This window comes from Lipotes vexillifer, unplaced genomic scaffold (genome assembly GCF_000442215.2).
Source record: "Lipotes vexillifer unplaced genomic scaffold, Lipotes_vexillifer_v1.1 scaffold721, whole genome shotgun sequence".
Lineage (NCBI taxonomy): Eukaryota > Metazoa > Chordata > Mammalia > Artiodactyla > Lipotidae > Lipotes > Lipotes vexillifer.
In genome coordinates, this window is record NW_006778284.1 from 155,387 (window position 1) to 182,242 (window position 26,856).

Genomic DNA, 26,856 nt, shown 5'->3' on the forward strand with positions numbered 1-26,856 from the left:
GGAAAGACAGACAGAATACTTTTTAGAGTACAAGGCAGATTACATAAAGTACCAAAACAGCAAAATAAATTGCCAGGAATAGATGATTCTTCTCAGTGAATATCGGGATAGTCTTTAGGAAGGAGATGACTTTAGATGAATTTAAGAATGACTAAGATTTTGATAAGCATAAACAGAAGAATGACTTTTCAGGCTTAGAGAACCCTAAAAGTAAGAGCCTGGTCACAAAGAAAACCCACGGACATGACATACTGGGAGAGCCTACAAGTATTTTGATTTTGACTAGAGCACAGAATGCTCAGTGTAGAAATAAGGCTAGGAACTATGTTGGAAATTAAACGTCACATTAAAGAAACTACAACTTATGCTATAGGCTAAGCCGAGACAAGACAGTGAGATAATCAGATCTATATTTAGGAAAAAACTCTGGTAGCACTGTGAAGGATGAACTGAGAAGGAAAGATGGACCACAAAGTAGAGGCAGAGACCAGTTGGAAGTGGTTACAATAGTCAAGGGAAAAGTAAGGGGTCCCTAACTTGTGACAATGGTCATGGAGCAACACATAAGAGCATTTCAAGGTAAAAGTTCAAGATTTGGCATTGCTTCTTTGCACCGCCTTCACTACTCTCCATAGTCACTCATTCAACAAATATTGATTATCTAGCAGTGATTTAGATGCTAGAGATACAGTAGTCAACAAAACCAGGCAAGATCCTTGACCTCATGGAGCTTACATTCTAATAGGAAGAGAAGGGCAATAAATAACAAATGTACAGTACATCAGTATTGATAAGTACTGTGGATAAAAACTAAATAAGGAGAACACAAAGAGATTTCCACATCTGGTATTATGGCTGAGTAGGTGCTCTAGGAGACCCTGCCATTACTGAACAACAATATACATGCTGCCTAAGAAACATTCCTTGAAGGATCCTTGATCTCACAAGAGATAAGGCAGGGGTCCCCAACCCCCGGGCCGCAAACCAGTACCAGTCCGGCCGCACAGCAGGAGGTGAGCGGCAGGCAAGTGAGCGAAGCTTCATCTGCCGCTTCCCACTGATCCCCATCGCTCGCATTACCGCCTGCACCATCCTCCCCACTCCAATTCATGGAAAAAATGTCTTCCACGAAACTGGTCCCTGGTGCCAAAACGTCTGGGGAACCACTGAGATAAGGGATATCTACAACAACCCCAGCCCCACCCCCAAATAAGGGCTGGAGAAGGAAGGAAAGGCAGGATGGACCTGGGAGCAGATGCCAGTAACACACTTCACTGGGGACACTGAACCCTGGACCACCAGCAAGGTGAAGAAACTGAGACTGTTCCCTGACAATCAGTCAAGACTCCCATGGGGACTAAAGTAAACCAGAAGAAGCAAAAGGAAACCCTCTCTGTAGGAAAAACTTCCTAACTTAGGCCTAAGGACTAAAACAATACATTTTCCTGCTAAAAACATACTTTAATTCATTCACATTCTATTTACAAGAGATCCATCTAAGTGGAAGGACCATAAAAGCTGAAAGTAAAGGGCTATTAAAAGAGCAGGCAAACTGCTAAAAGAATCAACTATAGTAATGTCAGACAAAATAGCTTTTAAGACAAAAGCATTATTAGGAGTAGAGATGGTCACCATGTAATGATACAAGATTCAATTCACCAGGAAGAGAGAACACTCCTAAAACTCATTATGTACTTGAAATATATATGTATTTGATATAATTTCAGGGAGGGAAAAGACCAAGAATAACAAACTTTTCTCAATAATTGATATGTCAAGCAGACAAAAGATTAGTAAGATACAGACCATCCAAAGGACACAATTAACAAAGTTGCTCTAACAGGCATATACACAACTTTTTACCCAATAATTAGAGAATACACTTTTTTTTTTTCAAGCATACGTGGAACGTTTACAAATGTTGTTAGTGTACTAGCAGGTCTCAAGAAATTTCAAGGAATTGTTATCAAACAGACTATGTTCTCTGACCACAATGAAATTAAGTTAAAAGTCAATTACAGGGACTTCCCTGGTGGTGCAGTGGTTAAGAATCAGCCTGCCAATGCAGGGGACACAGGTTCGATCCCTGGTCCTAGAAGATCCCACTTGCCGTGGAGCAACTAAGTCTGTGCGCCACAACTGCTGAGCCTGCGCTCTGCAACTACTGAGCCCACGTGCTGCAACTACTGAAGCTCACACGCCTAGAGCCCATGCTCCGCAACAAGAGAAGCCACCGCAATGAAAAGCCCACACTTGTCTCAACTAGAGAAAGCCCACGCACAGCAATGAAGACCCAATGCAGCACCCCCCCAAAAAAAGTCAATTACAAAAGTATAAATCTAAAACTCCATATATTTGGAAATGTAAAAATACCTCTAAATTATTCAAAGGTAAAAGGAGAAAGTATGAAGAAATTTAAAATACTCAGAAATGGAATAATGATAGTACGACCTATCAAAACCTGTGGAACTTACAAGGGAAATGTATAGCCTTAAATATTTACGTTAGGAAGAAAGCCTGAAAATAATTATGTGCCTAAGTTAAGAAGTTAAAACAAAACAAAATTCAACAGACTAAAACAAAAGAAAGTAGAAGTATAAAGATAAAGGTAAGGGCAGGAATTTATGAACAAGAGAGGATTTATGAAGCCTTTAGGACAACTACATCAAAAGGAGAGAAGGTGCATATAGACGTTATTACAAATTTTAAAAAGGAACATAACTATAGATTCAGTGGAGGTTAGAAAGATAAAAGAACCCTATTAAAAAACTATATCTATTAATTTATAAATATATACAAAATAGGCAAATTCAAGAAACTGTAACCTACAAACTGACTCCAATTAGAAAACCTGAAGAAACCAAGAAGTAGTAAATAAATTAAAACTGGACTTAAAAATCTTGCTACCAAAGGGTAAGCTGGGCTGAAGTGAGAGAGTGGTATGGACTTATATACACTACCAAATGTGAAACCGATAGCTAGTGGGAAGCAGCCGCATAGCACAGGGAGATCAGCTCGGTGCTCTGTGACCACCTAGAGGGGTGGGATAGGGAGGGTGGGAGGGAGGACGCAAGAGGGAGGAGATATGGGGATGTATGTATATGTATAGCTGATTCACTTTGTTATAAAGCAAAAACTAACACACCACTGTAAAGCAATTATATTCCAATAAAGATGTTAAAAAAAAAATCTTGCTACCAAGAAAACAGATGATCACAGAGGCAAGTTCTCCAAATTTTCAATGAACAGATTGTTTCAATTTTATTCAAACATTTTCAGAGAATAGAAGAAGAGGGAATACTCCCAACACATTCTAGAAAGCCAGTATAACCTTGATAGCAAAACCAGACAAAGTATAAGAAAGAAAAACTTCAGGCCAACTCCACTCAAAAATATTAAACAAAATAGTAATAAGCCAAATCCAGAAAAAGGAATGCCAGGATGGCTTAATATAAGAAAATCTATATAAGTCCATCACCACAGTGACAGATTAAAGAAGAAAGATGATTTAATTATCTTGATAGAGGCTGAAAAAGCAGCTCATAAAATTTAACACCCAGTCATGATAAAAACTCTCAGCAAGTTAGACTAGAAAAAACTTCCTTAACCTGATAATGGGAATGTATCAAAAACTAAGAAAGAAACATTGAAATCATTCCCTTTAAAATCAGGAATAATGTAAGAATACCCACTATTAACACTTCGAAAATCAACACTGTACTCTAAGTCTATTACTATAAAACAATAATTAAAGACATATACATTAAAAAGGCAGAAATAAAACTATTGTTATTTTCAGATAATATAATTATCTACATAGAAAGCCCAAAGTATCCACAGGCAAATTATTAGCAAAAGTAAGAGAGTTTAGAACGTCTGCCTACTTGGACAATATGAACAAGTCAGCTGTATTTCTGTATATCAGGGAAAAAAAGCTAGGAAATATAATTTTTCAAAGGCAGCAATTTCTATAGCAACAACAACAAAAAAGTATAAGGTGCCTAGGAATAAATATATCAAAAGATTTACAAGATTTTTATACAGAACACCTTGAAACCTTGTTTTAAATGATATTAAGAAGTTCTAAATAAATTAAGAGCTCATGTTAATAGATAAGAAGACTCAATATAGTAAAGACATCAATTCTCCCAATACTTCTCTGTATATTCAATGCAATTTCAATCAAAATTCCATCAGAGTTTCCTTGTGGAACTGGAAAAGCTGATTTTAAAATGTATGCGAAAGAGCAAAGAGCTAAGAATAGCCAAGATATTCACAAAGTGTCAGGGGTAAGGGATGAGGAGAGGAATCTGGCTCAAAACATTATGTCAAGATTTATTTTAAAGCTATAGTGATTAAACAGTGTGGTTCTAGTACAGGGATAGACAAACTGATCAATGGGAGAGAATGGAGAACCCAGATGGAACCAAAATACTGAGAGAGAACTTCAGATCAGTGGAGAAAGGAAGAACTAATCAATAAATGGTGCTGGCACAACAGGTTATCTAAGTGGGAAAAAAATAAGTAAAATGAATCCTCACCTCATATCATATAAACAACAATTTCAGGAGGATTAAGGAATTAAATGTGAAAAGCAAAACTTTAAAACTTTGGAGGAAAAAAAAATTGGAGAATATCTTTCTGAGGTGAGCAAGAATTTCTTAAACACGATACAAAGAATAACCATAAGAGAAAAGACTGATAAATTTGTCTATTAAAATAACTTCCAATCATCAAAGATAAGGAAAATAAAAAGACAAAGCACAGACAGGCAGAAGTATTTGCAACACTTATCAGTAACAAAGGTTTAGTATCCAGAATAAAGAACTCCTACAAATCAATATGAAAAACAAGCTAACAGAAAAATGGACAAAATGTCCAAACAGGGATTTAACAAAAAGAAGAAAATGTTTAACCACTAAGCATATGAAAAGATGATGCTATACCTCATCAATAATGGGGAAAATGCAAATTAAAATCACAGTGAGATACCATTTTACACCTAGTAAATTGGTTAAAAATTAAGAACAGTTGAGTAGGAAGTAGGTCAGGGGAGCTCCAATACATTGCTGGTGGGAGAATAAATTGGTACAACTTCTTTGGAAAACAATTTGGCATCATCTTGCAAAACTGAACAATTGCATACCCTTTGACTCAGTAATTCCATTTTTAGAAACACCAAAGAATGTTCATAGCAGCACAGTTTGTAATAAAAAAAAAAAATCTGGACGTAACCCAAATTTCTAGCCAATAGGAAAATGGAGAAATTAATTGTGGTAGAGTCACACAATGAATTTTAAAACAGCAGTGAAAATCACTGAATTACAAATAAAAGTAAAAAATGTTCAGATCTTGGAAGCATTATGTTGAGAGAAGAAAAGCAAGTTTTAGAAAAAAGACTATATACACAGGATGCCACTTTCATAAAACTTAAAACTGAGCAAAGCTAAAAAATGTTCTGTTCAGGCATATATACAAATGTGATAAACCTATTTTTTAAAAGGAGTGAATAATAGGTTCAAAATTCAGGATATTTGTTACCTCTTGGGAGGAGACAAGAGGACAGGATGAGGGAAAAAACATAAATAGAAGCAAGCTATTGGTAATATTCCAGTTATTGAGTTAAGTGATAGGCTCTTGACTGTTATGCTTTGTAAGATAATATATAAAGCAAGAAATGGGGATAGGTACCGTTGGGAGTGGAATGACAGTGTTATTTCCAACATCATTTAAGCATAATTTTAAATTACTTACATAATGCCTCTTTGAGAGGGTAACATCTGGGATAAGACCTGAAGAAAGTGCAGTAATAAGGGAAGAGCAACTTGAAAGGCTTGAGGCACAGGTAAAGCAGAGACACACTACGGAGGACAGTGGGCATCGGGGAGAACAGTGTGATAAGGCACTGATGACTCTAAAGAGAAGGAAACCCTAGGTAGGGCTTGCTTGCTGTTTGCAGTGGTTCTGCTTTTGGCACAAGTCATTTGGGTAGCAGAACTGGATGGGTTCTTGAGCACTGTCTAGCCTGTGCTCTGAGAGTTGATGAGGGCTGCCACGAGATCTGCAGCAGAGCAAGATCATGGTGTTCGGAGCAGTGGGGAAAAACCTTGGTGAGCTGGCAGGCTGACTCACTGGAGAAAGAGCAAGGAGGTCAGTGCAGCTGCAGTCAACGTGAGAGGAGGGGAGTTAGCCCAGGGGCAGCAGAGGAGGGGTGGGGCAAAGGTTAGGGAGGGGTGCCGGTCAGACAGAATGACGTGGGGGCTCGGAAAGACTAGGTTTTTCATGACTAGAATTAGCATCATTTTGTTATATTATCCATCTTACCCATAATTTTTACAAATTGCATAATTTATTTTATATATATCCTGCCCAATCTCTGATAGCAGGGTTTGGAGAGATTATCATTTTCTACTACATTATATATTTCCATAATGTTTGATTTTGTATATTTTGGTATTGTTTACAAGTAGATAAATGGTATTTTAAAAATATAAGAAAAAAATAATGCTGAGAGGAATAAAGGGTAGAAGAACAAGAGCCAGTGAAAGAACTGGTGAAAGAGCATCCAAGGTAAGAAGACGGTCAGCATAGGGTTCTAGAAGCTAAGAGTTTAAAAACGAAGAGGTAGGGCTTCCCTGGTGGCACAGTGGTTGAGAGTCCGCCTGCCGATGCAGGGGACGCGGGTTCGTGCCCCGGTCCGGGAAGATCCCACATGCCGCGGCGCGGCTGGGCCCGTGAGCCATGGCCGCTGAGCCTGCGCGTCCGGAGCCTGTGCTCCGCAATGGGAGAGGCCACAGCAGTGAGAGGCCCGCGTAAGATAAATGGTATTTTAAAAATATAAGGAAAAAATGATGCTGCGAGGAATAAAGGGTAGTAGAACGAGAGCCAGCGAAAGACCTGGCGAAAGAGCATCCAAGGTAAGAAGACGGTCAGCATAGGGGTCTAGAAGCTAAAAAAAAAAAAAGGAAGAGGTAGCCTTCAGGTGCAACAGAATGAAAGCTGAGAAGAGGCAACTTTGGGACAATTAGAAGGTCACTGGTGACACAGAAAAAATAATTTCTGTGCATTTACAGAAGCTAGACACAATAAATGAGACCCAAATAAGTGGAAAAAAGGTAAAGGCAGATTTAGAGTACATTTTTCAAGGCCTTAGTGAGAATGGGAATCTCTGGGATATAACAATTTTTTAAATTGTAAAATCATCAAATAAACCATTTTATGTACCATTTGTTACACTGTTCGCAATTCCTAAATTTTGGATTTAGGAATTAAATCCTTTTAAAATAAAGATATAAGATAAAAACACAAAGTATGGGGCTTCCCTGGTGGCGCAGTGCTTGAGAGTCCGCCTGCCGATGCAGGAGACGCGGGTTCGTGCCCCGTTTCGGGAGGATCCCACATGCCGCGGAGCGGCTGGGCCCGTGAGCCATGGCCACTGAGCCTGCGCGTCCGGAGCCTGTGCTCCGCAAATGGGAGAGGCCACAACAGTGAGAGGCCCGCATAACGCAAGAAAAAAAAAAAAAAAAAAAAAAAAAAAACACAAAGTATGATATAAGGGAACAAAAATTGCTTCGTATAAGAAATGAAAATAGATTATGAGCTGCTGAATGGGAGAAAAGCGGGAAGTTCATCTTGGATCACTGTTAGCTCTTATTAGAAGTTCCTGCAGTCACACTATATGGAAACAGAGAATATGAATATGAGCACCACAATGGAATGAGGAGAGAGAGAGAGAGAGAGAGAGAAAAGAGGATCAAGCTAGTTCTGAAGACAGTAGAGAATACCTTTGACGTGATCTACTTGAAGCCCATGGAAGCTCTAAGAGTGAGGCCTGAGATGAGGGCAGAAGTGGTGACATGGTTTAGGGGAGCAGCGACTCTGAGCTCTTTTGTACAGTCTGAGAAAGGAACCCAAAGCTTGGGCAGTATCCATAGAGAAGGGTTCCTGCAGTCAAGTAAAAATCTAGAATCACAGAAGGAATCTTTTTTTTTTATTTTTTTGCGGTACGCGGGCCTCTCACTGTTGTGGCCTCTCCCGTTGTGGAGCACAAGCTCCGGACGCGCAGGCTCAGCGGCCATGGCTCACGGGCCCAGCCGCTCCGCGGCACGTGGGATCTTCCCAGACCGGGGCATGAACCCGTGTCTCCTGCATCGGCAGGCGAACTCTCAACCACTGCGCCACCAGGGATGCCCGGGAATCATTTTTTAATGCACATCTCTTAACTGGGATTTATCTGTCCCCTTCAGGACAAGTGAATGTGTTATGGTCATAAGATACTTGATGTTTCAAAATAACAAAAATAACAGCAAAATAAATAACATGATCACCATGGAAATGCATTTAACTTAGGGAACTATATTCAATATCCTGTAATAAATCATAATGGAAAATAAAATAAAAAAATAAAATGCATTTAACTTTTCAAAGCATTTTCACATCGATTTTCTTCTTCTTAAGGGAAATACTCAAGGACCTACAGGGCTAGGGGCAAGTCTCTGAACAACTCCATATAACCCTCAAGATTCCACACTGAGTTGTGTTTACAGATATTATGCTGAATTTTCAAAAGACTAACTTTGACAGTGATTAATTAAGTGAAGGTATGTGCTATTAAAAAACAAAGGAAACTGCAGCTCATGCACGCACACACACACACACACACACACACACACACACACACACACATACACACAAACCTAAAAGAATGAAAAAAGGATACCAAAATTGTTCTGACCTAGTTACATCCCAGTTAACACAGACTATGCTTTACTAAAACCCCTCTTCTTACTGTGAACACAAAATGCCAGCTGTGAAAGAAAGTGATACTGCTGGGTTTGCACACTTTAGTTACCATAGAAACAGTAGAAATGGCAGGAGTTGGATGTCTCATATTCAAGTTATCAGCAATAAAATTGGACAGACAAATCAAGGCTGCAGGGTTCGTTTTAGTTAAATTGTATTTTAAAGGCAAAAGTCAGGGAATTAATGTGATAAACAGTATAGTTACTCAGAAATTATTCTTGAAATATCTATATTTTAGCAGAATTTAGTTAATTCTTGAATGTACATTCATGATGTTTTGCATGTATTCTAGATTTGCTTTTTCCTTTTATAGAATCAATTTTTTTCACAGGGTTAAATTTATTTCAGTTAATTGGCACTTCATAAATAGAACAGCCTAAAGATATACAATTATCCTACTACATTTGCTTTACACTTCCTACACCAGGACATTTGGAACAAAAATATGAAACCCACAAGATGACTCTCATCGGCACCAGTAAAGAAGACAGAAAAACAAACACAACTGTCTACAATCCTGAATAATAGGAAAAAACCAATCAGACATCAACTGGACTAGTTTCTGAACAATGAACAGTGCTAGCCTAATATTAATGGCTACAACTATTCTTTTCTTTAAATACAGAAGTGGCATGACTCTCGTCACATTTGATACAGAAGTACATTCCCAGGAGAAAATTTTCAGTTTATGTTCCTTTCTTTACACTGTTTTCCATTGTTCACCTTGAACAAATAAGATTCTGTATTGTAACAAACAGGACAAAGAACTAAGAGTGAGAGACATGCTTTTTTTCTTAAGCACAATAGTCATTTGCTAGTAGCATCAGTCTATCATAATTTTACCTCTTAAAATAACTTCATTGACAGTAAAGGATTTAAAAATATAGAGAATCTGATTATTGTGACTGCAACCTCCTAAAGGGCAGGGAAGATATTTCTATCACCACTTTATGTATCTGCTGAAATCCAGGCATACAGCATTTAATAAATATTTGTTGAATGGGTTCGCAGAGCGAGTTGAAGGTGAATGCCAGAGGACTTGGATCTCAGCTAAAAGACAGTATTCCAGTTACTGAACTTTCAGCAAGTGGACCTTTTGAAAGTCATGATCTTCTTCGAAAAGGTTTTTCTTGTGTGAAAAATGAACTTTTGCCCAGTCATCCTCTTGAATTATCAGAAAAAAATTTCCATCTCAACCAAGATAAAATGAACTTTTCCACACTGAGAAATATCAAGGGTCTATTTGCTCCACTAAAACTACAAATGGAATTCAAGGCAGTGCAGCAGGTTCAGTGTCTTCCATTTCTTCCCGGCTCAAACCTTTCATTGGATATCCTGAGGGGTAATGATGAGACTACTGGACTTGAAGATATTCTTAATGACCCATCACAAAATGAAATAATGGGAGAACCACATTTGATGGTTGAATATAAGCTCGGTTTACTGTAATGCAGTGTGCTGTTCATGGAAATAGAGGGGCTGCATCTTCATAGTCGTTTTTTACTATAATTTGATGTGCACAACATTAAAAGTACTGACACATGAGAATTTTTGCCTAACTAGTATCTGTGATCATTTGAAATTATTTGGGTCTTTGGTTTATGTGATAATTGAAAGCACTAAAGGGAGATGGTTTTAAAACTTCTAATTTATATTAAAACAATAGCTTTCTATGTCTTTAAAAAAATGTTGCTAATTAATATCATAAAACTATCCACAGGTTCCAATTCAGCCTGTTTTCTAGTTATTCCATAAATTTACTTTTGAATAACCATTATCAGTATTTGAGTCTGCAAACTTCACAGTAGCATCTTTCAGAATAAACATTTGTTCAGTGGCAGCATTTCAAAGTAAGTACAAAATAAGAGTATTATATTTTACCTTCTTTCAGTATAGTCCATTAATACTCATAAGAATAACTTGCTTTATTGATGCTACTTTAGAATTATAACTATATTCTTTGATTCTTTGAGGTTGAAAAGTATAAGTTCAGAGGTTTTGAGTTTGGTCTTGTTTGTAAAGTGAAAAATTAAATAAAACAATCAGCAGATGTCAATTAAAAAATATATTTGTTGAATGAATGAACAATTAAATGAATGAATGAAAATTGCCAATGCTCAGTATTCATCGTCCTTTGGTAGGCAAGTTCTCAATTTTGAAAGAAATTGTTAAGAAACCAGAGTAAGCACTTACCATGAAATATGCCAAGCTCACTTCTGAATATAGATTTTTTAAAGTCCTAATTTTAATTCAGTCCAGGGTTTCAACAATCACTCATATGCCAATGGCTCCAAAATCTATACCTCTAGGTCTCTAAGCTTCTATATATCTAGAGATATGTCAACTGTATGCTGGCTATCTCCACAATCATCTCAAATTCAACTTGTTCAAACTGAATCTTCACTGCCTCTCTTTCTGATAGTATTCCCTTCTCAGTCACTCAGTCAACAAAAGCAGAAGTCTGAACACCTGTCCTTTATTCCTAAAATCTAACCAATCCTCAGGCCTGATTATCTTACCTCCTAAAGATTTATCTGCTATCTCCCCCCTGCGCCCCCCCCCCCGCACTATCTTGATTACCTCTGACCTGATTCAGGCCTTCATCATTTCTCAACCAGCTCATTACAACAGCCTGAGAAAGCTGCTATCCCTGCACCCTCAAACCAATTCTCCATATCCCTGTCTCAGTAGTGTTTCTTAAGCAAAAACCTGACCAGCTCAGCTCTGACTGACCACAGGAAAAACCCATGCTTCTAAACGTGACAATTAAGATCCACTGTAATCTGGTCCCTACTTCTTTCTTCTTCCTCTTCTTTCACTACTTTTTTGCTTTGCCCCAGTAATATCAAAGCGCTCAGTTTCTTACCCCATTCCCTTATTCATGCTGTCCCCTCTGCCTAGAATGCTCTCCCCACCCACGTCCCCCAAGTCATTCTTATAAATTTCTACTCATCCTTTCAGATTCAGCTCAGTCCTCCAAGAGAGCCCCATCCCAACTGGTTAGGTATGCTTCTGTGCTCTCAGTACCTTATGCATAGCTAATCCCTGAACATACTTTACAGTTTCTCTTTTAAACCTTACTATTTTATGATTATCAATTTATGTGTATCTTCCCCACCACGCATTCATTAGGAAAGGGACTGTATTTTACCTATCCCTGTATTTCCAGTGCCCAGCATACAGTCTGGAACACCTTAGAAGGACGAAATATGTTTATAAAGCAAACATTCTAGGTCTAAAAACCAGTACTTCCCCCACAGAAATCCAGAAAAATGGACATTAGGTTCCATAGTTCTATTAGTGTCATACTTTAGGTGTACTGTGGGTTAAATGGGCCTTTGTATTCAGAGAACCTAACCACTATTTAAAGTGCTCTTTCTCAGCGAAAATTCCTTCCCAGTTAGAAATTATGTATCAATAACTAGATGTAGCCTGTCTTAAAATGAGCAGTCTATAATACTAAATGCTGTGATTAATTTCATTTTACCTTAAAATGGTCTAGAGGTATCTGTAACGGCGGGTACCTATGTTAATTAAACCTCGGTATTCATGGTAAACAGCTGCCAACCCAGCACTGCATAACAGTTAACAATGCACTTCTTTGTCTTTGCCTTTTAGGAGTGGTTACAGGCCTGAACAGCAGAGATAAGGTTCTCTTTTCTCTAACAAGAACCAATAAAAAGCAGCCTTTATAAAAAGCTTTATGCAAGACAAACACATGTATCTAGAAGGCAATTTACCTAACAAACTTCAAGGTCACCAACAGTATAATCAAGATATATTCCACATTGTGTCAATTCCACATTGACAGCAAGGCCAGGAAACAAGGCTACAAAGGTATTCAGATGCTATCCTGTTCATTAACTAGTACAATCCATCTGCAGAGAAGCAACACTGGTAGAAAGTAGTTTTCCATTTACATTTGTGACAGTCACATTCAAATCAAATCATTCATTCTTATTATCATGAGAAATTAAGAATGTCAGAGGTAGAAGTTATCAAACAGCCCTCTCATTTTACTCATGAAGAAACACAAAAAACCTATAACCTCAACTAAGTCCACTGTCCATAGTAGCAGACCCAGGCTTAGAACCTAAGTCTCTCAGAGATACACTCCAGGCCAGGGTTATGAGAACAAAAGCACACTTGGCAAATAAACAATACTTAATTGACTTATAGTCGTCACCAACAGAAGACTTCTACCCAGATGTGTGCTTAGTTGAAAATATGATCACACAAAATAACCATCATAAATAATCTCCCAGTGAAACGAATCATCAGTCCTTAAATGCAAGATCCCCTATTGACGAAGATACTATCATTCTCAGTAAGGGATCTTGAATCATCCTACAGTGTTGGTCAAACAGAATGCCTGTGGTAGCATACACATTTGTCCTAATTCATCAATTTGTAATTAAAATAGGTATATTTTATTGTATATAAATTCTACTTCAATAAAATTAATTTAATAAAATAGTATGCCTGAATTGATTCTTCAGTTTTAAACATAGGCCTCAAAGTACTGGGGCTCCTTCTGTAGGCCTTCACTCCTAACCAGTTTCTGCCATTGCTGTCACTGTGGAATATATCTTGACTATATACCCTTTTAGGGACTATGAAGTTAACTTGGCAAATAGCCTTCTAGAAATGTGTTTGTCAGTACAGGCTAATAGAACTATACTAAAGTCAGGATCATCAAAAGAGCCCTGTCGCCGAGCTGAACCTTCAGAGGCTTCATAAGCCACTGTGAGTCAAACCACATCCCCTTTGAAGCTGGCCCTCTTAGAAGTATGATTCTTAGTGTGTATCACCTGCCTGTCAAACAGATGGTAGAGCACTATGCTCTAACTCAAACCAGCAGATGTGCAGGACTCTGCTGTAAGCTCCGGTTACTGGGCTATGGGTAAGGATGATGGAAAAACTGACAGGCCAGAAAGAATCACAGCCCCGTATCTAGAAAACACCTCAATAATACCTTCTTACATTTGTAAGATGTGTGTCACAGTATCCAGAGCATTGTAAGAAACATTACCATACCTATCTTTACAAGGCCTTGTAGAGAAGCAGCAGAAGCATCTGTACACAGATGACATGACTACCATCAAAGGCCTTCAGGCTGCCATCATGAGCAGCTGAGCCACAGACTGTGGAGGACCAGCTCTGAGGAACTAGTTAGGAACCAAAGGTCACCAGCAGAAGCCCTAGTGTGATTCTTCAGCATGACAAGATCTGTAATTGTCCAAAATCACCTAAAATTGAAGGTTAGAAGATAACCAGGCCATACTTAACTTTTTTCATTGTTAGCTCTGCATTCTGAAAGAAATTAGGGTGACTAAATCATATTAAAATAAATGCTGCTTTCTGTCACAATTTGTCAAGTGAAACGTTAATAAATCAAATGAAAAATAATAGTCATTTGATTAGCATGGAATTGTTAGAATGAAAAGTTAAGTGAAACACTAACTTTGATCTATTTAAGCCAGTTTTTTTTAACTTTTTAAAATATAAAATATTTAGCAATATTTAAATATAAGCTAGATGAAACATGGCCTACTTTTTTCTTTTAAACACCAAGAAGCATGTTTCACATATTTACAGTAGGGTTCTACTCTGTAAAGCATAAGTGGCTAGGAGGAGTATCAGGCTAAAGGAATTCTGCGGAAGCAAGTGGTTAAAAGAAAGCGCATCGCTGCACTGCTGATGATATTCAGAAGAATGGACAGAAGCTTCTACAGAAAGGAAATCAGGAGGAATTCAGGAACTCTGGAGCTAAGACAATGGAATCAACAACAATATAAAGCACCTATCATTATTGCCATTTTACAAATGAGTAAACAGGCTTAAGTAGCAAAATTAACTATCTTGGAAATATTTTTCTTTTATTTATTATTTTTGGCTGTGTTGGGTTTTTGTTGCTGCACGTGGGCTTTCTCTAGTTGTGGCGAGTGGGGGCTACTCTTCGTTGCAGTGTGCGGGCTTCTCATTGCAGTGGCTTCTCTTGTTGCGGAGCACAGGCTCTAGGTGCGTGGGCTTCAGTAGCTGTGGCCTGTGGGCTCAGTTGTAGCTCACAGGCTCTAGAGTGCAGGCTCAGTAGTTGTGGCGCACGGGCTTAGTTGCTCCGTGGCATGTGGGATCTTCCCGGACCAGGGCTCGAACCCGTGTCCCCTGCATTGGCAGGCAGATTCTTAACCACTGCACCACCAGAGAAGTTCAGAAATAATTTTTTTTTAATCTAGGATCTCAAAGCTCCCATATCATAAGAACTAAGCAAGGCTAAAACTCTAAAACATTATGAAAATGCTTGCAAAATGCTGCCATGATGGTTACAGTAAGATTTTAAGGGTTTCTTTGAAGTATAAACATTTGCCTTATCAGGCCCTGTTTAGCATAGACAAAATTAAAGACTTGATGCATCTCCTTGCCACACAAGTTATGAAGAGAAGCTGTGAGGCAAAGAGAGATTTCTAGACAATTCTCCAACAACCAAGCATTTATTTTAATCAAACTTGCACAAAGAAGAACAGCACAGCACTTTTTTTCCAGCTGAGTAGAAAACAGAGGGCCATCTTTGATTTCATATATTGGATTTTCATATAGTGCTGTTCCTAAAAAGTCTTCAAATGCTCTTTTTGGCTAAAGGACTATATTTCATGCTGTCCTTTCACTGCTTGTCAGCTAGCTGTTACAACTCAGCAGCATTACCAACCTTGGAAAACAAAGGTTTTGCTATCATTTAAATTTTCCTTTGCATTTTTACTTTTGCTTTACACAAATGTGTGAAAAAGAAAAATAGAAATTAAAAAGTACTAATATTAGTGACAAGCATATGCCTCAGACTGCATAACAAAGAAAGAACCTCTAGGTATGTTCAAAGTGAAAAATCCTGGATCTCAATTGAACACACCCTCCAGATTTAAGTGGATTAAACTTGTGGTTCAATGCAGGGTGGGAAAGGAGGGAGGGAAGAGAAGAGGAGGGGAAAAGTAAGGAACATGTACCAAATTCTGGGAAAAAAATCACTGAAGAACGTAAAAGGGAAGGAATAATTGGTACATTATAATGTTTTTTCACTCTCTAGAACTATCCTGAAACTCTTACTACACAAGCAACTTTTATACATGGAAAAAATTATATATGAAAGGAGGGGGCTTCCTGCATTTTCTATACTATATTATAACTAAATTAAAAGGACAATAACAGGATCCAAACATCATTTAAAAGCCTCTCAGACTCTATGGTATGCAGCTTCAGACACCGTTTCCAATCATCCCCACCCCCAGTATACACACTCTTACGTAACTACTCCTCTTGAGTGTAGGCTATATCTAGTGACTTCTAATGAACAGAATACAGCAAAAGTAATGAGGCATCACTTCCATTATTAACTTACAGAAGACTGTGACTTCCATCTTGCTAACACACACATTCTCTCTCTCTCGCCCTCAAGTTTGCCACTCTGGTAAAGAAAACTGCCATGTTTTGAGATGCTCTATGGAGAGGTCAACGTAACAAGGAAACAAGGAGGCCTCCACCCATCAGTCTGTGAGGAAATGAATTCTGCAAATAACCACGTGAGTGAACTAGAAGTGGACTCTTCCCAATCAAGACTTGAGTTGACTGCAACCTTTTAAAGAGACTCTGAAACAGAGAATCCAGGTAAGCCACACCTAGATTCCTGACCCATAGAATTTGTGAGATGATAAATGTTGTTTAAAGATACTTGGGACTTGCTAATTAAAGAAAATGAAGCAACAGACATTCTAGCTACAGAGAAATGTATAATAAATGACTTTGGGTGATTTTGGCATATTAACTGGCAAAACTACATAGTTTTGGTTTGGCGATTTTTTTTTTTTTTCTTCCTTATGACACACCGTAGGTTCAGGCAGAATTTTTACTGGATTTTCAACAGTGCTGTAGGTTGTTTATGACATGTTGGCTATGTATATTTTACGTGTCTATTAATAACGAATTGCCCCCACATGTAGTATCTTTATTTTTTAATTAATCAATTGTTTATTTTGGGCTGCGCTGGGTCTTTGTTGCTACGCATGGGCTTTCTCTAGTTGAGGCGAGCAGGGGCTACTCTTTGTTACAGTGGGTGGGCTTCTCATTGTGGTGGATTCCCTTGTTGCAGAGCACGGGCTCTAGGCATGCGGGCTTCAGTAGTCGTGGAATGCAGGCTCATTAGTTGTGGCTCGCGGGCTCTAGAGCTCAGGCTCAGTAGTTGTGGTGCACGGGCTTAGTTGCTCTGAGGCATGTGGGCCCTTCCTGGACCAGGGCTCTAACCCGTGTCCTCAGCATTGGCAGGCGGATTCTTAACCACTGCACCACCAGAGAAGCCCAAGAAGCTCATAATTTTGAAAAAGAGATAAACTGTATCTTGGTATTCTTCCAACCTACCAGAATAGTAATCCCATAAAAATGAGTCATCCTGTATTTCATCTTCTTACTCTTTAGCTATATCCTGCTGTAAAATTAAAATACATCTTTCCTCCCTTGGTGTTTACAAGTTCCAAATATTTATAAACTTATGTCTCAACTGTCTCTCTGCTAAGATGAATATATTTAGCTCCTTTTCTCCTTTCCTTTTAAAGCAATTCCTCAATATAAGTCATCTTTTTGGTGACATTATTTAAATTCTCTATTTCTGTATTAAATTCTAGTATCCAAATGACATAATTAAAATACTGTTCTAGATATGAAATCAATCACAATGAAAAACACCAACCTCACTGATGATGTAATGCTTCTTTGTGTGAAGTCCAAAACACTGGTTTTTATTTACTTTTTAAATTTGTTAGGTTATACTATTACTGCAAATTTATATTTACTCTAACACCTTTAATTGTATGGATCTTCTAGGTTTCTCACACCAAATGAAAATTTAGAGATGGTATGCACTCTGAAACAGTTGTGACTAACAAATAGTGTAAAGCCAGATTCCTTATCATAATAATAAATGAAGCATTTAAAAACCCTACTCATTGACTAAAACTGCAACTCTACTCTTCAGCTCACATACAAAATAATAATTTTTCAAATGTCTCCAACATATCCCTTTTAACCATATTCATACTTGACATACTCTTTCTGTATCTACCACTGAATATATCTATAAAGTAAACATACAGTTTAAATCTTCTACTCCTGAAAATACTTTGGCAAAACCATGACAATATGACAATATGGTCCAGATAGCAGGCCTCATGATCAGAGAAAGAATTGAGTAGGCTATCACAGACTATATTCCTACTGGCTTAAAGTTTCAAATCTTATTAGAGTTACTTAAGCAGTAGAGGCACTAGGGGAATGTATAGTTAAAATACAAACAAGTGTTATACTAGGTCAGAACCACCTTTAGAACACATCTTCAATATTGTGTCCATGCTAATACAGACAGCCAACAGGCACATGAAAAGAGGCTCCACCTTCCCTGTTGGCACAGTGGTTAAGAATCCTCCAATGCAGGGGACACGGGTTCAAGCCCTGGTCCAGGAAGATCCCACGTGCCGCGGAGCAACTAAACCCGTGTGCCACAACTACTGAGCCTGCACTCTAGAGCCCGCGAGCCACAACTACTGAGCCCACACGCCACAACTACTGAAGCCTGCATGCCACAACTACTGAAGCCCACATGCCTAGAGCTCATGCTCTGCAACAAGAGAAGCCACCACAATGATAAGCCCACACACCACTACGAAAAGTAGTCCCCGCTTGCCACAACTAGAGAAAGCCCACACGCAGCAACGAAGACCCAACACAGCCAAAAATTAATTAATTAATTAAAAAAAAAGAGGCTCCACATCACTAATTATTAGAGAAATGCAAATCAAAACTACAATGAGGTACCACCTCACACCAGTCAGAATGGCCATCATTAAAAAGTCTACAACTAACAAATGCCGGAGAGGGTGTGGAGGAAAGGGAACCCTCTTATACTGTTGGTGGGAATGTAAGTTGGTGCAGCTACTATGGAAAACAGTATGGAGTTTCCTTAAAAAATTAATAATAGAGTTACCATATGATCCAGCAATTCCACTCCTGGGAACATATCCAGACAAAACCATAATTCACAAAGATACATTCACCCTTACATTCATAGCAACACTATTCACAACAGCCAAGATGTGGAAACAACCTAAATGTCCATCAACAGATGAATGGATAAAGATGTGGTATGTATATAAAATAGAATACTACTCAGCCATAAAAAAGAATGAAATAATGCCATTTGCAGCAACATAGATACAACTAGAGATTATCATACCAAGTGAAGCAAGTCAGAAAGAGAAAGACAAATACCATATGATATCACTTATATGTGGAATCTAAAGTATGATACAAATGAACCTATCTATGAAACAGAAACAGAATCACAGACATAGGGAACAGACTGGTGGTTGCCAGGGGGGAGGGGGCTGGGGGAGGGATGGAGTGGGAGGTTGAGGTTAGCAGATGTAAGCTATTATGTATAGAATGGATAAACAACAAGGTCCTACAATATAACACAGGGAACTATATTCAATATCCTATGAGAAACCATAACGGAAAAGAATATTTTTAAAAAGAATGTGTGTGTGTGTGTGTGTGTGTGTGTGTGTGTATAAATAAATATAACTGAATCACTTTGCTGTACAGCAGAAATTAACACAACATTGTAAATCAACTATACTTTAATTAAAAACATACATATTGTGTCCATGCTATGGATGAAGTAATAATAATCAATGGGGCTTCTTTAATGGGGAAAAATAATTTCATTTGGGAAAAAAAAAACTTTCATTCTGTTGCTCACAAACTTTTAGCACTTAAAAACAAACTCCCTAGCCTGATATTAGGGCCTTCCTCGATCAGGCTCCAACCCATATCTTCCTAGTCTTACTTCATACTACCCTAATTCAGCTTATCCATTTTTGAGCGAGAAAGAACTACACAATCTTTCTGGGATAATTCAAGTGCTTTCTCACCTCAGAAATGTTACATCCAACACTTCATTAGGTTACCCTCATCTCTCAAATCTCTAAATTCTACTCATCCTTCCAAGTCCAGCTCAAATGGCACCTCTCTGAAGCTTGTACTTATTCCCCCACTCAGAACCTCTTCTAACCCTGAATAGCATTTAGTCTGTACTTCTCACATTGCCATGTTCACATTCTCTCTCGTCTATCGGATAGTAAAATTGTTTGTGTACATGTCATTATTTCTTCTCTCAGACTAAACTCCTGAGAAGGTCTTGATACAGTCATGTTTGTACTGTCCTCACCCTTTCATGCTTTGCACATACAAGGAAATAATAAAAATTCATTTGAGAAGTGTGCTGAATACATATGTTAGCTGATCCAAAAACATTCTGTAGTAATTAATATTCTTACTGATATTCATTCACTAAGGAAATATTTACTCAGTACCTATTGTGTACTGGAGCAGTAGTGTACCAAAATAAGTCATAGACCCCACTCTCTCAATAAGTTTATGGTCTAGAACATCTTCTAGACACATCTATATAAATTACTACAGTATTAATAGGTAGATGCCAGAAGAGAAGTAAAGATGAAATACAACAGCAACCAACAAGGAGGAGAGACTATTTCTAAGTAATGATGGATATGAGGATAAGTTTTCACATTTGTGCAGGTCCTGAAAGACAGGTAATACTTGAATATGAAGAGATGGGGTAAGGAGTTTTAGCAGAAGAAATAAAGGCCACTGAGGCAGGAACTCTCAGGAGGATCCAGGGAACAATCAATAGTTAAACATACAGTGTAAGTAAAAGATTACAGGGATACAGAAGAGAATTTTTAAAGGCAGTTGGAGCTATACCTGAGAAGACCTCAAAAGCCAAAAAAGGAACTATAGCTTTAGTCTGTAAGCAATGAGGAACTGTTTCAAAGTTCTTAAGCAGGGGCTGAGTAATTATTCAGAAGATCTAAAGTGGACTGGAAGGGAAAGATAATAAAGGCATGAACTAGGAATGAGGCACTAGGAATGGAAACAGATGAATGGAAGAGATATTTTAGAGGTGAAACTGACAGGATTAGGCAAGTTCTGGATGTGGAGTACAAGGGTCTGCAAGTGGTAAAAGAAGTTTCTAGGCTAGGAGGCGGGTGCTGCCATAACAAAAATAGAGGACACTAAAGCAGCAGCAAGTTTGGATGGGAGAAAACTGAATCCTGGTTATATTAGGTTTTAGTACCACTGGATATTCAGGCAGTGACATCACAAATAAAATGTGTTAATCTATGCTACTTAGAACAAAATATACAATTTTGTGACAAAAAGAGAAGAGTTGAGATCAGTTAATCTTCAGTAAGGGATTCTGATCAATGATTCAAACATGAATATGACCTCAAAAATATAACTCACATAGGCTATGTTATATACAGCAAATTAAAATCTAAAACCATTTATGAAGGAAGGTTTGACCTAGAACAACTTCATGTACCCAAGAATCATTTTAAAACATGCTGATTCACAGGTAATAGTAACGTGGATAAGTGGAAGGCTTTGAGAATCTTAGTTTAAAATTATGAGGTGAAATGCTTCTGTTGAAATGGTAAATGCATCTTTGTGGTCCCTGTCATTTGGCCCCAATGTAACTTCAATGCCACATCAAGAGATGCTCAAGCCAGAAGACTAGGCCTGACTGACAAGGTAGCAAGGGGTACTATCTAGATCCCCTTATGTATTCATTCCTTTCTATAATAAATACTTCTCCTCAATTAAAAAAATTGAGTCGACCTAGATCTATCCCTACTATATTCCTAGAATCTGCAAAAGCCTAAGCAAAATAAAACTTGCAACTATAAACTCAGTGGTATTACAGCTATTAAGTACCCATATTTCTTAAGAACAAAAAATCTCATCAACATAAACTAAAATGATAACAATGAAAAGATGAATAAAATAACTTGACATTAATAAATGTTTGTTATATGTGTACTGAGTAAAAAAGTAAAACCAAACATCAAACATTTGAATTATGGATAATATGCCTAATAAGTATTGATATATTCCCCCTGTTAGAGTTACTTATTTACTTATTGTTAATACTAATAACATTCTATTTACTGGAGGCAGTGTCATTATTTCAGTTTAGCTTTGAAAACAATGTGAACTCAGTCTTTAATTATTAAACTGTTTACTAATGGTGAGCAAAATTACGAAAAACAAAATGAATCAAAAGGTACTTGTTTCACATATGGCCATCCCATTAAGATTATGCTCATCGTAAATCAACTATACTCCAGTAAAAATTAAAAAAAAAAAAGATTATGCCAATCATTTGTTGAAAATCACAATGACATTTTATAGCTGTGCATAAATGTAAGGGAAGAATATACACCAAAAGTTAATAATGGTAATCTTTTGATCATAGGCTTATGGTGATTTTTATTTCCTTCTTTTTTGCTTATGTGCATTTTCAAATTTTTCTATAATTCATGTTCATCGTAACTGTACCAAGAAGAAAAGATATTTCTGAAAAGAGAAAGACACATATTGAGCGATTTAAAAGAAACATACTTACCAAATCTCTGTGAAGCACCCAATTTGCATGGAGGTAATGGATACCGTCAAGAATCTGGTAAAGTAATGATTTAACCATAGATCTTGGCAACTGCATGGGCTTTTTATTTGCTTTTGATGCACGATGAAACTTAATAATATGCTAAAAATTAAAAAATATATATTATAATAACATAGTCTTTGCCTGTGTCAATAAAACACAATCAAGGCTGCAATAAATTCTCTACATTTTAAGATTACTTATTAAAGGCCAATAATGACACAAAGAAAAATAATTTGAATAATAAGATCAAACCAAAACAGAATCTATATTGAGGGTAAATATGACAGTATTAATGTGGTTATAATGACTAGATTTACTGAAACCATTAAGATTTTCATCAAATAAAACCAAGAAGTAAAAAGTGTTGGTATTTAAAAACCTGCCAAAAAAATTGTATTAGTTGTATTCCCTACTGACAGAAAGAGTAAACAAAAGGAAAAAAACCCTGTAAATCTTTCCTATTCTATAAAGTTAGTGCATTTGGGTAACATCACTGGCTATATGTATTATTAGAATTATTGGAAAGTTCACCTTCTTTGGCACATAATGAAATTAGGATATATTCTTAGTAGTCAATATTAAATAGCAAATCACTACTAGAAAGGAGCAGGGAGAGAAAAAAGGAGAATTCAGTCCCACTGAAATAAATACAACCAGATCATCATATTCAAATTTTTATGTACACATGTTACATTGTGGGTTATAAAAACTTTGTAATGAAGGGGAAGAAATTCTACCTGCGCCCACCCCTCACATCCACCTCTATCTCCACTCCACCCTTGTCCAAAACATGCCAAAATGGGTAATAAATATCCATGGCAGAGGAGATTGTTGTCAATATCTGCTATAAAAGCATAAACTGAAATCTCCTTCAAGACCTATGAGTTTGCTAAAGTTATTCCTAAAAAGATTTACAATTTTTACAGATGACAAACCACACTATATTGAATCAAAATTTAATTATCCAAAATTTGAACTTACTGCCAAATTGGAATTTTTTTACTTTTGGCAACTCCTGGGATAAAATGTTTAAATGCCCTGATTCCTAACTTTAAACATTTGGAATTAAAAATTTTGGCTTCTTTTATATATTGATAAAAACAACCCTAATATTTGCAAAACCGTAGGTATTCTTCCATTTGGTGGAGTCCATTTTAAATGGCAAAATGCTGCAAGATTGACCTTAATTTAGAGAGAGAAACTATTCACAGGTACATAACTGGTTAAATTTGAACTACTGTGTGGACCACAAAAGAAAGCAATTTTCATTACACATATTAGTAAACTGCCATTAATTACTTGCATAAAATTACAATTTCCCACTCAGTAAGATTTTTTGAAGTGAAATTTCTGAATGTTACAAATACTATCTTCTCAGTAAAAAAGGATGTTAATGTTTATTGCTCTAATTCTTTTAAATCAAAATTTACATTTAGTATATTTATTTTGAACTATGGTCAACAGAGCAAGTTTTCCTTTCTGTGCATTAGCAGTATGGAACACATACATTTATTTCTTCATACCTGTATAAAATTACCCTAAAAATAAAGTGAGTTTAGACTTACCCATAAATCATGCTCGGCATAATCAAACAGCAGCCACACCTTCCTGTCACTGTGAGAAAGGAACACCTTCTGCAGGGCGATCACATTAGGGTGCTTCAATTCTCGCAAAAGCTGAATGCAAGAGGAAGAGAGGGGTCACTATCCTGTTAGCAAGGGGAGGGGGGATGATGGCATGCTAGTTTTGCTAGTTTTGCCTTAACTCCCATAACTTCAAAATGAAATTTTTGAAAATTTAGACAATCCAGATAAGCAACATTAAACACACACACACACACATGCACACCCAAATACCGCTACTCAGAGATAAGCTTTGTTAACATCTTGGTGCATTTCTTTCCAATCCTTTTTCTATGTGTATGTGTGTGTTTTTAAAATGGGATCCTTTTACATGGTAAAATGTAAAATAGTAAAAGCAAAAGTAATATCATATTGCTAAATAATTAAATATATTTTCCATGTGCGTATTTTTTTTTTAACTAGAGGAAAAACTTGGGAAGCAGAAATACTGTTTGTATCCACTCCAGCACAGTATGTGCTCAATAAATATCAGACAAAAGAAGGAAAGATATTTAACAATCCCTAACTTATCCATGCCTAGAGCATGAGACTGAGGTTTTTTAGAAGAGTAATGAGCATAAGGCAATGACTCTCAAACCCACTGATAAAAATTGGTGTGGAGAAGAGGTCCTGTAAATAGGGAAGAGAATAGGCCTACACAAAGCAGAAAGCTTCCAGCTGGACTCTGATAATAAGAAGGAAAGATAGGCCAGATCAGCAAGTGAAAACTTAGTACTTGGCACATAACAGGCAGTTGCTTGATAAAATATTTAGCAACAATAACGTTAGCTGCTCAAGGTGAAAGCCTTATAAATATGCCTGCCTCATGCTGTCCTTAACCAGGGTTCAGACTTAATAGGTAGAAACATACTCAGTTTGATAAATATTTCAAATGCCTTTTAAATGTAAAGCTCTGTGGAAGATACAAAAAGGGAGAGTATATAAATTGTTCTTCTCACACTTAATCCTCCTAACAACACTATGATGCACACAGAAGCTGAGGTTCAGTGTAATAAAAATAACTTGAGCAAAGTTCAACATTAGAAAGAGAAGAGGTTTGGATTTAAATAGATCTGCCTGATTCCAAAGTCCATGCTTTTTCCAGTTCAGCTAAAGTGTCTTCAATTCCTACAATGTGGTAGGGAAGACAGACATACAAATAGATCAACGAGGCAGAGAGAAATAAATCACTTAGCCATCTTAATAACTTTAAATGAGTAGCGCATACCTAAAATGCTTGTGCTGGAATCATGTCAAAGTCATCTGAACTCCACCTCTGGAACTTTTATAGGCCACTTCCCAGTTGTGTATTTCTTCACTACTTTCAATGACAGATTTCTCAATTCTCTCATTATGCCTCTGTCACTCAGCTTTCTCTTCACCTACACCTTGACAACCTTGCTGGAAAGTGCTCTACCAGCTCTAACTTGGGCATGATTCCCAGATGTGACTCCCTGGGTTCTCCCTCCAAACCATATGCCCTGGAACACAGCTAAGAAAGAAAAGTAGGATGGGCTGAGCTGCCCCTAGCAGGCCTTTACTTCTCACAGCCTGCCTCAGGATTCTACCTGTATTTCCTGTTGGATATAGGTGGGAAAGAAGGAGCTGGAAGAAAAATGACCAGAGAAGATACAACGGTCCTACTCCCTTGCTGAGTGGTAGGGTTGGGGGGTGCAGAATTAGGTGGGTGCTCAGCTATCAGCTACTGTCTCTGCTCCCATGGCCTAAGAAATCTTAAGCAGTCCTGCTTCTGGCTTCAGATGCAAATGTTACACATCATATGTTCCTAATTAATGATGGAATCAGAGAAAGTGGCATTTTAGATTAATGCAGAGCTATATTCAGACAGTTTCCTGCTTATTGAATGCTTTAGGCTCCTAGACTCAGTCAAATAATGTGTTTAATGATGACCCCACTTGCCATGGTCAACCTTGCTATTGATGAACTTAGAGAATTTGATTTTATTAAGTGTCTACCCAGAATATATGTTCTCTTTCCTGCTTGCAGGGGAAGGAAAGGTGAAACTCACTTCTGCATCTAAACCAGGCTCTTGAAACACCAAACACTGGCACAGACTCCTGAACCCTGGACCCCACTTGTCTGGGAGAGGGCACGTCACATGTAGCAATATTTAATCAATACCTCTAAAAAACTTACGTTTTTTGTGACTACAAATTACTGATCCCTCTACAATGAATCTACCTTAAGTCCTATGTTTTTTTGTTTTGTTTTTTTGTTTTGTTTTGTTTTTTTGTGGTACGCGGGCCTCTCACTGTTGTGGCCTCTCCCGTTGCGGAACACAGGCTCCGGACGTACAGGCTCAGCGGCCGTGGCTCACGGGCCCAGCCGCTCCACAGCATGTGAGATCTTCCCGGACCGGGGCACGAACCCGTGTCCCCTGCATCAGCAGGCGGACTCTCAACCACTGCGCCACCAGGGAAGCCCTTAAGTACTATGTTTGAACGTTATTTTGAATAGGTTATACATCTATATAGTTCAAAAATCAAAAGTACATAAAAGGAGATACATTGAGATGTCTCATTATCACTCCTGCCTCCAGTGACCACAGGCCCTCTTGCCTCCTAGAAGTAACAACTTTTATTAGTTACTTGTTAATCTTTCCAGTGTTTGTTTATGCAAATAAAAGCAAATATGAATATTTACACAAAAGATAGTACCTATTTATTTTTAACTTTATCCTGTAAATCTCTCATTACCAGTACAATATTAGTTTATAGAAATCCTTCTGTTCTTTCTTACAGCTCCATGGTATTTCCAGGTCACTTTTTTTGTGGTAAAATATATATAACATAAAATTTACCATTTTAACTATTTTTAAGTATGCAGTTCAGTGGCATTAAG

General features: G+C 37.5%; 1 protein-coding gene and 1 pseudogene across 2 annotated transcripts in view; one reads left to right on the forward strand and one right to left on the reverse strand.

Annotated features, from left to right (window-relative positions):
* Positions 1-26,856, reverse strand: part of CDK19 (cyclin dependent kinase 19) — a 194,855-nt gene that overhangs the window by 24,038 nt on the left and 143,961 nt on the right. For both annotated transcript variants that reach the window (XM_007451569.1, XM_007451570.1), the window contains exons 3-4: positions 23,938-24,048; positions 22,331-22,471 (exon numbers count right to left, since the gene is read on the reverse strand). In XM_007451569.1, coding sequence (XP_007451631.1) covers positions 22,331-22,471; positions 23,938-24,048 — 252 coding nt within the window. The remainder of the gene's footprint in view (positions 1-22,330; positions 22,472-23,937; positions 24,049-26,856) is intronic.
* Positions 6,849-10,251, forward strand: LOC103090820 (proteasome maturation protein pseudogene; annotated as a pseudogene).